Genomic DNA, 12,977 nt, shown 5'->3' with positions numbered 1-12,977 from the left:
GAAGATTGAATCTCCAGAAATGATAATGATCGAATATCAGATCTGAACCATGAAAAGAGTGTAAGAGAAAGGAAAAAAATGTAGTGTAAGCAGTCTATGATAAAATTAATACTTCTTTTTAATCTAACGGTTGAAAAACACTTTCCCATGGTGGGAAACAACTATCCTTTCCCATTCTAAATCCCACCATAAAAAACAGATTACCTTTGAGTAACTTGTAGTAAACATATAACATGATCATGAAGTATTTCACTCTAGTTTACACTCATTTGAAATGGGTGTTAGATTTCCTTCTCTTCTATCCCTTTTACAATCTCTATGATCCTCACGTGCCAGACATTGGAGAAGAGGTTTCTAGGTTACATGATGAATCAACTCTTGACTCAGAGGAATATGTTGATTGTGCTGTGTGTCTTAGCAAAATTGGAAAAGGAGAGGTTACAAGAGTACTGAGGTGTGAACATGTATTTCACAAAGATTGTATAGATCAATGGGTGAGTTTAATAAATCCCACTTGTCCTCTTTGCAGAAAACCAGTTGGACCAAGAAGGATTATTAGTGAGTTTGGAGTGGAAGTTTTATTTTTTGAGTTTTGTTCTGTTCATGCAAATGATGCCAATGACACTTGGTGGCTACGTTGAGTATTGGGCAATCATCCCGTTTATTTCACTTATTTGCCAAAACAACGTCAAACCGCCACCATGATTTTAACAAACCTACTGTGATATCAAATAGTATGTACGTAATAAAAATAAACTAAAATGTGAAAATTCATAATCCACAATGTTCTTATTTAAGTTCCCGGTGCATGGGGAAAGGAAATTAAGTTTATTATTTACTCTTAATGCAATTAGAGTCACTAGTTGTATATTAGTAGATACTCCTTCCGTCTCAAATTATAAATCATGCAATTAGAGTCACTAGTTGTATATTAGTAGATACTCCTTCTGTCTCAAATTATAAGTCATTTGAAAAAAAATATTGTCCTAATTTATAAGTCGTTTTACAATATCAATGAAATATTAATGTTATATTTCCTATTACACCATTTACTATTTATTACTCTCACTAATTTCAATTCTTTGATTTATCTTTCTCATACCATTTATTAAGGACAAATTTGTAAAATAACTCTTAATATCTTCTTCTCATACAAAATTAATTATATTTCTAAATACGTGTGAAATACCCAAAACGTCGTATAATTTGGAATGAAAGGAATGTAAAAGTTAGTTATACTAGTAAATTAGTTAGTTGTTCCTTTAGGATAGTGAGATGGGATCTCAGATCTAGGAGTTCCTAGGTTGAAGTCTAGACAGGTAGGTCCTATGTCATATAGTGTAAACGAGGAGTTTGCTGAGAGCTATTGAATAAGGACTACACTAGTGGATTTCCTTCCTGGCTTGGTAGCCCCCAGACGTAAGCGTGTTGTGCTGAACTGGGTCAACAAACTCACTGTGTTCTTTACTTTCTTGTCGTTTATTTTTCTTGTTTTTACTTATGTTTTTATCGCGCGATGTTGGAACATTAAACGGAACACTGCAAACGTTAAAACATCTGACAGAACATTTAAAACATCTGACAAAATTAATTATATTTTTAAATACGTGTGAAATACCCAAAACGTCGTATAATTTGGAATGAAGGGAATGTAAAAGTTAGTTATACTAGCAAATTAGTTAGTTGTTCCTTTTATCAGATATATAAGTTTTTGTTACTCAATATCAATATGAGTTGTGTTATTTGAACAACCAATTTATTAATAATTTATGAGACAACTATAGAATTACAAAGAAAAAATAGGTATTGACACGAAAACCAAAGCAATAAAGAGATAAAGTAAAAAATGATGTGAGTATGAGAGAAAGTTATTCACAATTAGGAACAAGAAATTCACAATTGAATTATTACTTAACAATCAAGTAACAATGCACAACATAATCCACAAAACCAATAACTATTGCAAACCAAACCTAACCTTAAACAAGATATTACTAACACAAGAAACTACACAACTTTGATGTATGTGATAAATTAATCAACAAGTCAATTTCTAGAATGAAATGTGGTTGAATTGATGAAACAACAAGTTCTTGAAAATTGGTTCTAGAATTTATTCAATCACAAAGCATATAGTGTAACAGCCCGATTTTTCGATTAGATTTATTTTAATTGTGTTATATGTGCTCTTGTGTGAATATTTGCCTCTGTGTGTATTTTTGGTTGGGAATTGTAAAATTCGGTGTTAGAAAGGTATTTTAGTCATTTTGGACTTAGGGGCATTTTGGTCATTTTGAGAGTAAGGGTAATTTTGTAATTTTGTTGAGGGTTATTTTTAGTGCTTAGTGAGAGTTATTATTTTACTAAGTGTTGGAGAGTGGGGTAATTATTTAGTTTACCGTTAAGTGACCGTTAGTGTTATATTTTACCGTTAAGTGAGTAGTAACATTTTGGGGTTAGAATAGAAATGGGTTAGGCCCATTAGGACATTGTGAGTTGAGCCCAATTGAGTAGAGCTTATATAAACACTAGTTGGTAGTGAAATTGGGGCTTTACCAACATTTCATTTCATTTTCAATTAAGATAGAGAGAAATAAAGGTTTGAAATGGAAGAACAAGAGGAAGGGGTTGGAGACTAGAGCTAGAAGATGAATTCATCATCTAGGAGCTAAATTGAGGCTTGGGTTAGAAATTCTTGGTGCAAGAGGTAAGAGGGTTAGGATTCACTCATAATTTCATAACTTTTCTGTTTTACCCATTTTTATGAAATTGATGAATTGATTTTTAATTGTGAAATTCGTGCTTATGTTGTGATGCAATGTTTGGATATGTAAATTGAATGATTATTGAGTTGTTGATGATGAAATTGCAAGCTTAAATCATGTACATATGTATGCTTTGTGTTTCACCCAAAAATTGTTGATATGAGATGTTGTTGTTGATGAATTGTGATGAATTCATGATTAGTTGTTGTTGTTGATGTTGTGAGGTATTGTTATTGATGAATGGAACCTTGGGTTATCAAAATCTTTGAGCTTGTGATGATTTGTCTTGTTATTTTTGAAGTTTTATGAAATGGGTCAAATGATGAATTTTGTGGGAAGAGTTTTGGTGCAAATTTTATATGGATTTGAGTGTCTTTTCATGTTTAGAAATGTTTAGACAAACCTTGGAATCAAATTTGGGCATTGGGGAGTCAAAATTGGGGTTTTGGGGTGAAAATGGTTCTTTTTCCCGAAACTACTGTCACAACTCGCAACCGCGCTCGCAATGGCGAGTTGAATGCGAGCAGCAGGGGCTCCCTGGAGCTAACTCGCAATGGCGAGTAAAGTTACTCGCATTGGCAAATTACACAGGGCACCAACCCCTGTTTCGCGTTCTTGCATCTTTTTCCCTCGTTTCAGTTTTGATTTGGTCTTGGGTGTAAACCTGGAAGTTGTAGATAGTCTTGTTATCATTCCAATGGCGTTGGTTTGACTTGAAAATGATTCTTGGATTTTTAGTTATGAGGAAGATACTTTAAGGATGTCTTAGAGGAATTTTACGAAAACTCCGCATAACCACTTTTAAGTCAACCCAAACATTATGGATTGTTTCCTACTTTCAAACTTGAGTTCTATAAGTTCAATTATAATTTTTAAACTGTGATGTGTTGGGTTTAACTTGTTTTGCTTAGAAAATGGAAAATTTCTTGAAAAGTGTTTCGGTGAGATGAACTTTGTGATTTTTGTGAAGTCGTCGTATTTGGCCGATGAAATGCTTTCGTAGCCTCTATTGCATGCACAAGTGACTTGTGAGAGTACATGGCATAGGCAATTGAACTTGTTTACTTTGTTTTGGCTTAATTGCTCAATTATTTTTAATGTTGTGACTTTGAGAGACGAACTTGATTGAAATTGAGTTTTGAGAGCCAATTGTATATGAATCCTTTACGGATAGTCGTTATACCTTATGTGAAGATGATTGGTGGTGTATATATGTGACAACTATATGTTGCTTGAATTATGAATGTTGTTGGTGATTGTACATATGTTAAGTGGTGGTGAATTGTTGTTGATTGCATGTGTACAAGTATTGGTGACGTTGAGGTGATTAGTTTGTGTGAACATATGCATTGTAGTTGAGTCATACGTTCATGCATTCATGACTGATGGTGGTGGATTTTATATCCAATTGAGGTGATTACGATGTTTTTGTTGCATCGAAGGTGACGACCTTGAGGTGATATGGTACCGCATGCATCTAGATGAGTCTAGAGCCATTGCATATATTGTTGGTGAATTGAATTACATTTGAGTTGTACTTGATGATTGAACTTGTTAATTGTTAATTGACATGGTTGAAATTGTGAGATGTGTATGATACACTTGTTGATACAAACTTGGAATGATGATACTGAATGATGTGTGTGTTGTGAATACTTGTGAATATATGTATGACTTGTTATCCTTCGTTCTTGAATATATCTTCATTTCAATGTTCTTGTTAAATCTTATATGGATTATGATGATGTAATGCTAACCCTCAGTGGTTTACCACCTACCTTTCCGTATGGACGGGTAGATGGAGTGCAGGGCGCTTAGAATGTGTGCTTGATGTTGCCGAGGAGCGGAGTTCCTCCTTTTTATATCCAAGTGTCTAGATTAGGGCTCTGATCTAGGCTAGTTCTTGTATGTTGTATTTTGTTTTGGATATGTAGTTTGGAGTTGAGACTTGATGTATCTGAGAGATGTATTTATTGTCATGAGATGTGGAGATGTTACTCATATGATTATATATATGTTCTGCTGCTATGTTTATAACACTTGACAATTTATACATGAATGTTGCTTTTGTTTTGATGACGTAGCATCTATTTCTAGAATATATTTGTATATTCACGCTTTTTACTGCTTATTAGAAGTAGGGTGTTACAAGTTGGTATCAGAGCTGTGATCAGTCCTTGTCTGGACTTGTATTCGTTGATTTTTCCTGTTAGTATGCGAATGGTAATGAGTTACCTTCGATACTTGGTTGTTGTGTTGTTGTTCTTATCCGTTGGTTGGTTTTGTGTAGTCTTGAGATGGCTGGTGGTAGAGATGATGCAGCGATTGTGCAGGCTTTGGCTTCGATGGCTCAGGTGTTGGCTCAGGCTAACGAGCAGGCGGCGGTTGGTCATCGTGATCCTGGTGAGGCTGGAGAGCGGAGGCCTGATCGTTTCTTGAGAAACAGTCCGCCGACGTTCAAGCGTAGGGATGACCCGGATGGAGCTCAGACATGGGTGCAAGCCATGGAGAGGATCTTTCGTGCTATGGTTACTAGTGAGGATCAGAAGGTCAGATTGGCTACTCACATGCTTGCTGAGGAGGCTGAGTATTGGTGGACCAATGCTAAGGGAAGGCTTGAGGCTGGTGGAGCTGTGACTTGGGCTAGGTTCAAGACTGAGTTTTTGAGGAAGTACTTTCCTGAGGATTTGAGGACTAAGAAGGAAGTGGAGTTCTTGAACTTGAAGCAAGAGAACCGTTCGGTGGCCGAGTATGCTGCAAAGTTTGAAGAGCTTTCGAGGTTTTGTCCGTACATCAATGCGGAGGATGCTATGGTTTCTAAGTGTGTGAAGTTTGAAAGCGGTTTGAGGCCCGACATCTATCAGTACATGTGTATTCAGGAGATCCGTGACTTTGATACTTTGGTGCATAAATGTCGTATGTTTGATGATGCCGGAAAGGCTAAGGTTAATCATTACAAGGCTCAGAATGAGAAGAAAGGAAAGAGTCATGGATTCCGGAAACCGTATAGCAAGGACAAGGGAAAGAAGAAAGAATCAGGTGGAAGCTCTAAGTCGAATTTTGCTGAGGTGAGGTGTTACAAGTGTGGCACATTGGGTCATTTTGCTAACGATTGCAAGAGTGGTGAGAAATGCTACAAGTATGGGGAAGCAGGTCACAAGGCTTTTGAGTGCAAGAAGGAGATCACTTGCTACAATGGTGGTGAGAAGGGGCATATCAGTACTAAGTGTACCAAGCCGAATAAGGCGGCGGGAAAGGTGTTTGCATTGAATGCGGAAGAGGTGGAGCATCCGGATAATCTCATCTGAGGTATGTGTTTTATCAATAGTACTCATTTGATTGCAATTATTGATACTGGTGCTACTCATTCTTTTATTGCAGATAGTTGTGTTAAGCGTTTGGGTTTGGTTGTGACTCCGTTGTCTCGAGGGATTATTATCGACACCCCAGCTAGTGGTTCGGTGACTACTTCGTTTGTGTGTGCTAAGTGTCCTGTTAGTTTCGGCAATGTTGATTTTGAGTTGGATCTTGTGTGTCTTCCGTTGAAGCATATGGATGTGATTTTTGGTATGGATTGGATGTTGACTTTTGGTGTTAACATTAATTGTTTGACCAAGAGTATAACGTTTTCTAAGCCGGTAGCTGATGAAGGTTGAAGGTTCTTGACCGCGTAACAAGTGAAGAAGTCTTTGGACGGCGAGGCTAGTGTGTTCTTGATGTTTGCTTCCTTGAAGGAAAGTAGTGAGAAAGGAGTTGGTGATTTGCCAGTAGTGCAAGAATTTTTAGAAGTTTTTCCGGACGACATTACCGAGTAACCGCCGGAGAGGGAAGTTGAGTTTGCAATTGATTTGGTACCAGGAACGAGTCCTATTTCGATTGTGCCGTATCGGATGTCTGCATCAGAGTTAGGTGAATTGAAGAAGCAGTTGGAAGAATTGCTTGAGAAGCAGTTTATCAGGCCGAGTGTTTCTCCTTAGGGTGCTCCTGTGTTGCTAGTTAAGAAGAAGGATAGAAGCATGAGATTGTGTGTGGATTATCGGCAGTTGAATAAGGTGACGATTAACAATCGGTATCCACTTTCGAGGATTGATGATTTGATGGATCAGCTGGTTGGTGCGGAAGTGTTCAGCAAGATTGATTTGAGATCAGGATATCATCTGATTAGAGTCAGGGCAGAAGATATATCCAAAACTGCGTTCCGAACGAGGTATGGACACTATGAGTATTATGTGATGTCATTTGGAGTATCTAATGCGCCAGGTGTTTTCATGGAATACATGAATAGAATAGTCCATCCTTTTCTGGACCGTTTTGTGGTGGTGTTCATAGATGATATTTTGGTGTATTCGAAGTCTGTGAAAGAGCATGCCGAGCATTTGAGGATTGTGTTGGGAGTCTTGAAGGAGAAGAAGTTGTTTTCTAAGTTGTCGAAGTGTGAGTTTTGGTTGCGGGAAGTGAGTTTCCTTGGTCATGTGATTTCTAAAGGTGGTATTGCGGTGGATCCGTCGAAGGTTGATGCAGTGTTGCAGTGGGAATCACCTAAGTCTGTTTTTGAAGTGAGAAGCTTTCTTGGATTGGCAGGATATTATCGGAGGTTCATTGAGGGATTCTCTAAGTTGGCGTTGCCATTGACGCAGTTGACTCGGAAAGGACAAACTTATGTTTGGGATGCTAAGTGTGAGAATAGTTTCCAAGAGTTGAAGAAGAGGTTGACTTCAGCTCCAGTGTTGATTTTGCTGAATCCGAAGGAATCTTTTGTTGTGTATTGTGATGCTTCTAAGATGGGTCTTGGTGGTGTGCTTATGCAGAATCGTCAGGTTGTGGCTTATGCTTCAAGGTAGTTGAAAGTGTATGAGAAGAATTATCCGACTCATGATTTGGAATTGGCGGTCGTTGTGTATGTGTTGAAGATTTGGAGGCATTATCTGTATGGTTCTAAGTCTGAGGTGTTTAGTGATCACAAGAGTTTGAAGTACTTGTTTGACTAGAAGGAGTTGAATATGAGGCAAAGAAGATGGTTGGAGTATCTTAAGGATTTTGACTTTCAGTTGAGTTATCACCCTGGGAAGGCGAATGTTGTTGCTGATGCTTTGAGTAGAAAGTCGTTGCATATGTCTACTTTGATGGTGTAGGAGTTGGAATTGATTGAACAGTTTCGAGATTTGAGTTTGGCTAGTGAGTTGACACCGGATGGTGTGAGGTTAGGAATGTTGAAGTTGACAAGTAATATTTTGGAAGAGATTAAGAATGGTCAGAAGGAAGATTTGGAACTTGTAGATCGTGTGGTGTTAGTTAACCAAGGTAAGGGTGGAGACTTCAGGTTGGGTAAGAACGGTGTTTTGATGTTTCGTGATCGTGTTTGTGTACCAGATGTTCTTGAGCTTAAGAGAAGGATTTTGGATGAAGGTCACAGAAGTAGTTTGAGTATTCATCCAGGAGCGACTAAGATGTATCAAGATTTGAAGAAGTTGTTTTGGTGGCCTGGAATGAAGAAGGAGATCGTAGAGTTTGTGTATGCTTGTTTGGTTTGTCAGAAGTCTAAGATTGAACATAAGAGGCCGTCAGGTTTGATGCAACCGTTGTTTGTGCCTGAGTGGAAGTGGGATAGTATCTCTATGGATTTTGTTGGAGCTTTGCCGAAGACTGTTAAGGGTTTTGATTCGATTTGGGTGATTGTTGATCGGTTGACGAAGTCGCACATTTTGTTCCTATCAAGACCGGTATGTCTGTGGCGAAGTTGGCCGAGATCTACATTGAGCAGATTGTTAGATTGCATGGAATTCCTTCTAGCATTGTGTCGGATCGGGATCCGAGGTTTACTTCTAAGTTTTTGGAGAGTTTGCAAACTGCTTTAGGGACTAACTTGAGGTTGAGTTCTGCTTATCATCTCCAGACTGATGGTCAGACGGAGAGGACTATTCAGAGTTTGGAAGATTTGTTGAGGGCTTGTGTTTTGGAACAAGGTGTCAGTTGGGTTGAATGTTTACCGTTGATTGAGTTTACTTACAACAATAGTTTTTATTCTAGTATCGGGATGGCACCGTTTGAGGCTTTGTATGGTCGGAGGTGTAGAACTCCTTTGTGTTGGTAAGAGTCAGGTGAAAGTGCTTTGTTAGGACCAGAGGTTGTGCAAGAAACTACGGAAAAGGTTAAGATGATTCAAGAGAAGATGAGAGCGTCTCAGAGTAAGCAGAAGAGTTATCATGATAAGAGGAGGAAGGACATTAAGTTTCAGGTTGGTGATCATGTGTTTTTGCGGGTGAATCCTGTAACCGGTGTTTGTCGTTCTTTGAAGTGTCGGAAGTTGACTCCTCGTTTTGTTGGACCGTTTGAGATTATTGAGAAGGTTGGGGTTGTAGCGTATCGGACTGCGTTACCGCCATCTTTGTCGAATCTTCATGATGTGTTTCATGTGTCTCAGTTGCGGAAGTATGTGTATGATGTGTCTCATGTGATTCAAGTGGATGATTTAGAAGTAAGGGATAATTTGACCGTTGAGACTTGGCCAGTTAGGATTGAGGATTGTGAAGTGAAGCATTTGCGTGGCAAGGAGATCGTTTTGGTTAAAGAGATTTGGGTTGGACCGACTGGTGAGAGTGCCACTTGGGAATCGGAGAGTGGGATGAGGGTTGCGTATCCAGAGTTGTTTCCTTCAGGTAATTTTCGAGGGCGAAAATTCTTTTTAGTGGGGGAGAGTTGTAACAGCCCGATTTTTCGATTAGATTTATTTTAATTGTGTTATATGTGCTCTTGTGTGAATATTTGCCTCTGCGTGTATTTTTGGTTGAGAATTGTAAAATTCGGTGTTAGAAGGGTATTTTAGTCATTTTGGACTTAGGGGCATTTTGGTCATTTTGAGAAGAAATGGTCATGTGTATCCCTCTGTTTTATAAGTATTGGCCTTAATTTGTTTTAGCCAAAAATTTGCCAAAGGCGAAGATTGTTGGGTATTTGTGTTGGCTGCATTATTGCTAAAACAAATATCCTTGTTCTGTAAGTTGGAACCAATGTTCCAACATGTGGTTAGGCAACTCTGTAAGATGTTGGATACAATGTTCCAAAATCCTGGCACGGTTCAGTGTGCCTGGGTTTTTGCCTAAATGTACGTGCGCTCTTTATTGTTTAAGGAAACAATATTTCCTTTACTTATTGATCAAGCAACGCGCATATCATCTAAGAATCAGCTGTGGAATATTTCTAAAGTAGATATTTTATTTTAGGAAATATTTGTTATTATTTGGAACGCTCCTATAAATGTTCCGACATTTTAGGACTTTCCAGATTAGTTTCTGATTCTTGTTTTGCAGGTTAGCTGAACCGATCTGCAAGTTACTGAAGCCCAATGATTTATTTAGCCCAAGCTGCTTCAGTATAAAAGGAAGACTTCAAGACCTAATTGCTCATTCAAGCCGTCATACTAAAAAGTTTAGATTTTTAGGGTTTAAGTCTTCATGCATTTTGTTCTTGTATCGTTTATGATGCAAGTCTAGAATCTCTTACCGTGTACCTTTCTTGTGTCGTCTGTGAAACTTGTTTAGGACTGAGTGTGTGAGTTTGATACTCTTGTGCACTAGACCGAAGTTGTGAAACAAGGTTCTAGTTGATTGTGTTGGAAGGTAACTTCTACTCTTGTTTTGGTTGAGGTCTGATAGGACACTGGGGCAGTGACTGGCCATTAGGATAGTGAGATGGGATCTCAGATCTAGGAGTTCCTAGGTTGAAGTCTAGACAGGTAGGTCCTATGTCATATAGTGTAAACGAGGAGTTTGCTGAGAGCTATTGAATAAGGACTACACTAGTGGATTTCCTTCCTGGCTTGGTAGCCCCCAGACGTAAGCGTGTTGTGCTGAACTGGGTCAACAAACTCACTATGTTCTTTACTTTCTTGTCGTTTATTTTTCTTGTTTTTACTTATGTTTTTATCGCGCGATGTTGGAACATTAAACGGAACACTGCAAACGTTAAAACAACTGACAGGACATTTAAAACAAGTACGCTAGAATTTCAAGATCATCGGCAGTTAACTGCCGAGGAAACTTCGGCAGTTAACTGCTGCCGGTTCCTTTCCTTGGCAGTTAACTGCCGCCCTAACTTTTCATCTTTTACATGTGTTTTTCAGCCCTATCAAATGTGTGAACAACAATTTTCATTTTATGCCTTGTTAGAGTAGAACAAGATATAGAAGAGCATAAATTGGTCCAACACTGGTTAAATATGACTCTATCTAATTTGGTCTTTTCACAATGTGATGAACTCCACTTCTTTCTTTGGACCATGTAAAGTTGCAAACTTTGATAAGTAAATGAAGATGATTTGTCTGTCCGCTTAAAAAGTTCTCCATAGGCAACCTAGCAGGTAGGTGGGCTCCTCCAAATTGATGTGCACCAATGATAGTATTAGAAGTCTCCATTGCAGGACCAGGGCATGAGAAAAACATTATATATATATATATATATATATATATATATATATATATATATATATATATAAAAGCGTCAAAATAGACACTAATGTGATCGTTTTTCCGGTTTTATTGATAAGAAATGATGAATGGTAAAATAAATAAATTAAGGGAACGGTAAAATGGAAGGAAAAATGTTAGACCAAAATACGTCATTTTTTTATGTGGGTTCAAAATAAGGTAGATTTTTAATAACGTCTAATATTGTTCCTATTATTGTTGATTGTAACTATATTAATGGGATCTAACTAACTTTTTAATTGATAATTTAAAAATATAGAAAATAGTTTAAATAAAGGGAAAAGTCTAGTCCAAAATATCGTATCTCCTTTATATATCGGTATAAATAGTTTTCAAATTTCATTGATAGCACTTTTCGTATAGAACAAAATATTGCTTCTTCAGTTTTAGACTTATATCATAATTTTGCTTCACGTGGGATTTCACAACACACGTTTTTTCCAAATTAAAGGAGGACAACTTGTTTTTCAATGATGCTCTACTCCATTCCAAAATTTTGGTTCGTTAAGGTTATTTCGACATAGATTAAGAAAAAACTTTATATAAGTACTTTTTTTGTTTGAAAGAATGAATATAAGTTTTAGACTTATATCATAATATTGCTTCACGTGGGATTTCACAACACACGTTTTTTCCAAATTAAAGGAGGACAACTTGTTTTTCAATGATGCTCTACTCCATTCCAAAATTTTGGTTCGTTAAAGTTATTTCGACATAGATTAAGAAAAAACTTTATATAAGTACTTTTTTTGTTTGAAAGAATGAATATAAGTACTTAAATATTCTTGTATTATAATCATTAAACGTAACCAAAAAAAAAAGTATTATGATCATTAAATGCTTGATAATAATTTTAATTATACGGTAGGTATTATTTGAAAGATAACTGTAAAAAATGTGTTGAATTTCTAAAACATTCAATTTCAAAAGAAAAAAAAAATAACGAAACATCTAACATAGAACCGATCCAAGGATGGATCTCACTACTTTTTTTTTTTTTTTTTTAAGATTATATCTTTAGTAATTCTTATATAATATTATTTCTTTCTATTTCTTATGTCTATAAAATTCATTTTTTATTAAAAGTAGTAAAGGCTCATCTTTCAATATTTTTGAAAAGTTCATATTAAACACGTTAAAAAAATAAAAGTACTTCAACAACCAAAGTTTTGGAATATACTAAGTATTTGTTGAAGTTTCAATTATTTTCTGATTCAAATTGTGTGGTCCAAAACGATTTCAAAAACTCAATGCTTGGTTATAAATATCCACATACAATACCAACTTTTCATGAATAAACAACAGATTACCTTTGAGTAACTTGTAGTAAACATATAACATGATCATGAAGTATTTCACTCTAGTTTACACTCATTTGAAATGGGTGTTAGATTTCCTTCTATTCTATCCCTTTTACAATCTCTATGATCAGCACATGCCAGACATTGGAGAAGAGCTTTCTAGGTTACATGATGAATCAACTCTTGACTCAGAGGAATATGTTGATTGTGCTGTGTGTCTTAGGAAAATTGGAAAAGGAGAGGTTACAAGAGCACTGAGGTGTGAACATGTATTTCACAAAGATTGTATAGATCAATGGGTGAGTTTAATAAATCCCACTTGTCCTCTTTGCAGAAAAGCAGTTGGACCAAGAAGGATTATTAGTGAGTTTGGAGTGGAAGTTTTATTTTTTGAGTTTTGTTCTGTTCATGCAAATGATGCCAATGACA

The 12,977-nt window shown here is 36.8% G+C and overlaps 1 protein-coding gene across 1 annotated transcript; it reads left to right on the top strand.

Moving 5' to 3' along the window:
• The first annotated feature begins 233 nt into the window (after window positions 1–233).
• On the top strand, window positions 234–641 carry LOC146922221 (brassinosteroid-responsive RING protein 1-like). The gene has a single exon (XM_085711494.1). The coding sequence runs from the start codon at window positions 234–236 to the stop codon at window positions 639–641; it is 408 nt and encodes a 135-aa protein (XP_085567620.1).
• The last annotated feature ends 12,336 nt before the right edge of the window (window positions 642–12,977 follow it).

Source organism: Medicago sativa, chromosome 5, assembly GCF_051527215.1.
Source record: "Medicago sativa cultivar Bolivia chromosome 5, Bolivia_mono, whole genome shotgun sequence".
NCBI classification, from domain to species: Eukaryota; Viridiplantae; Streptophyta; class Magnoliopsida; order Fabales; family Fabaceae; genus Medicago; species Medicago sativa.
Note: the sequence above shows the minus strand (reverse complement) of the source record. Positions and strands in the feature narration are given on the sequence as shown.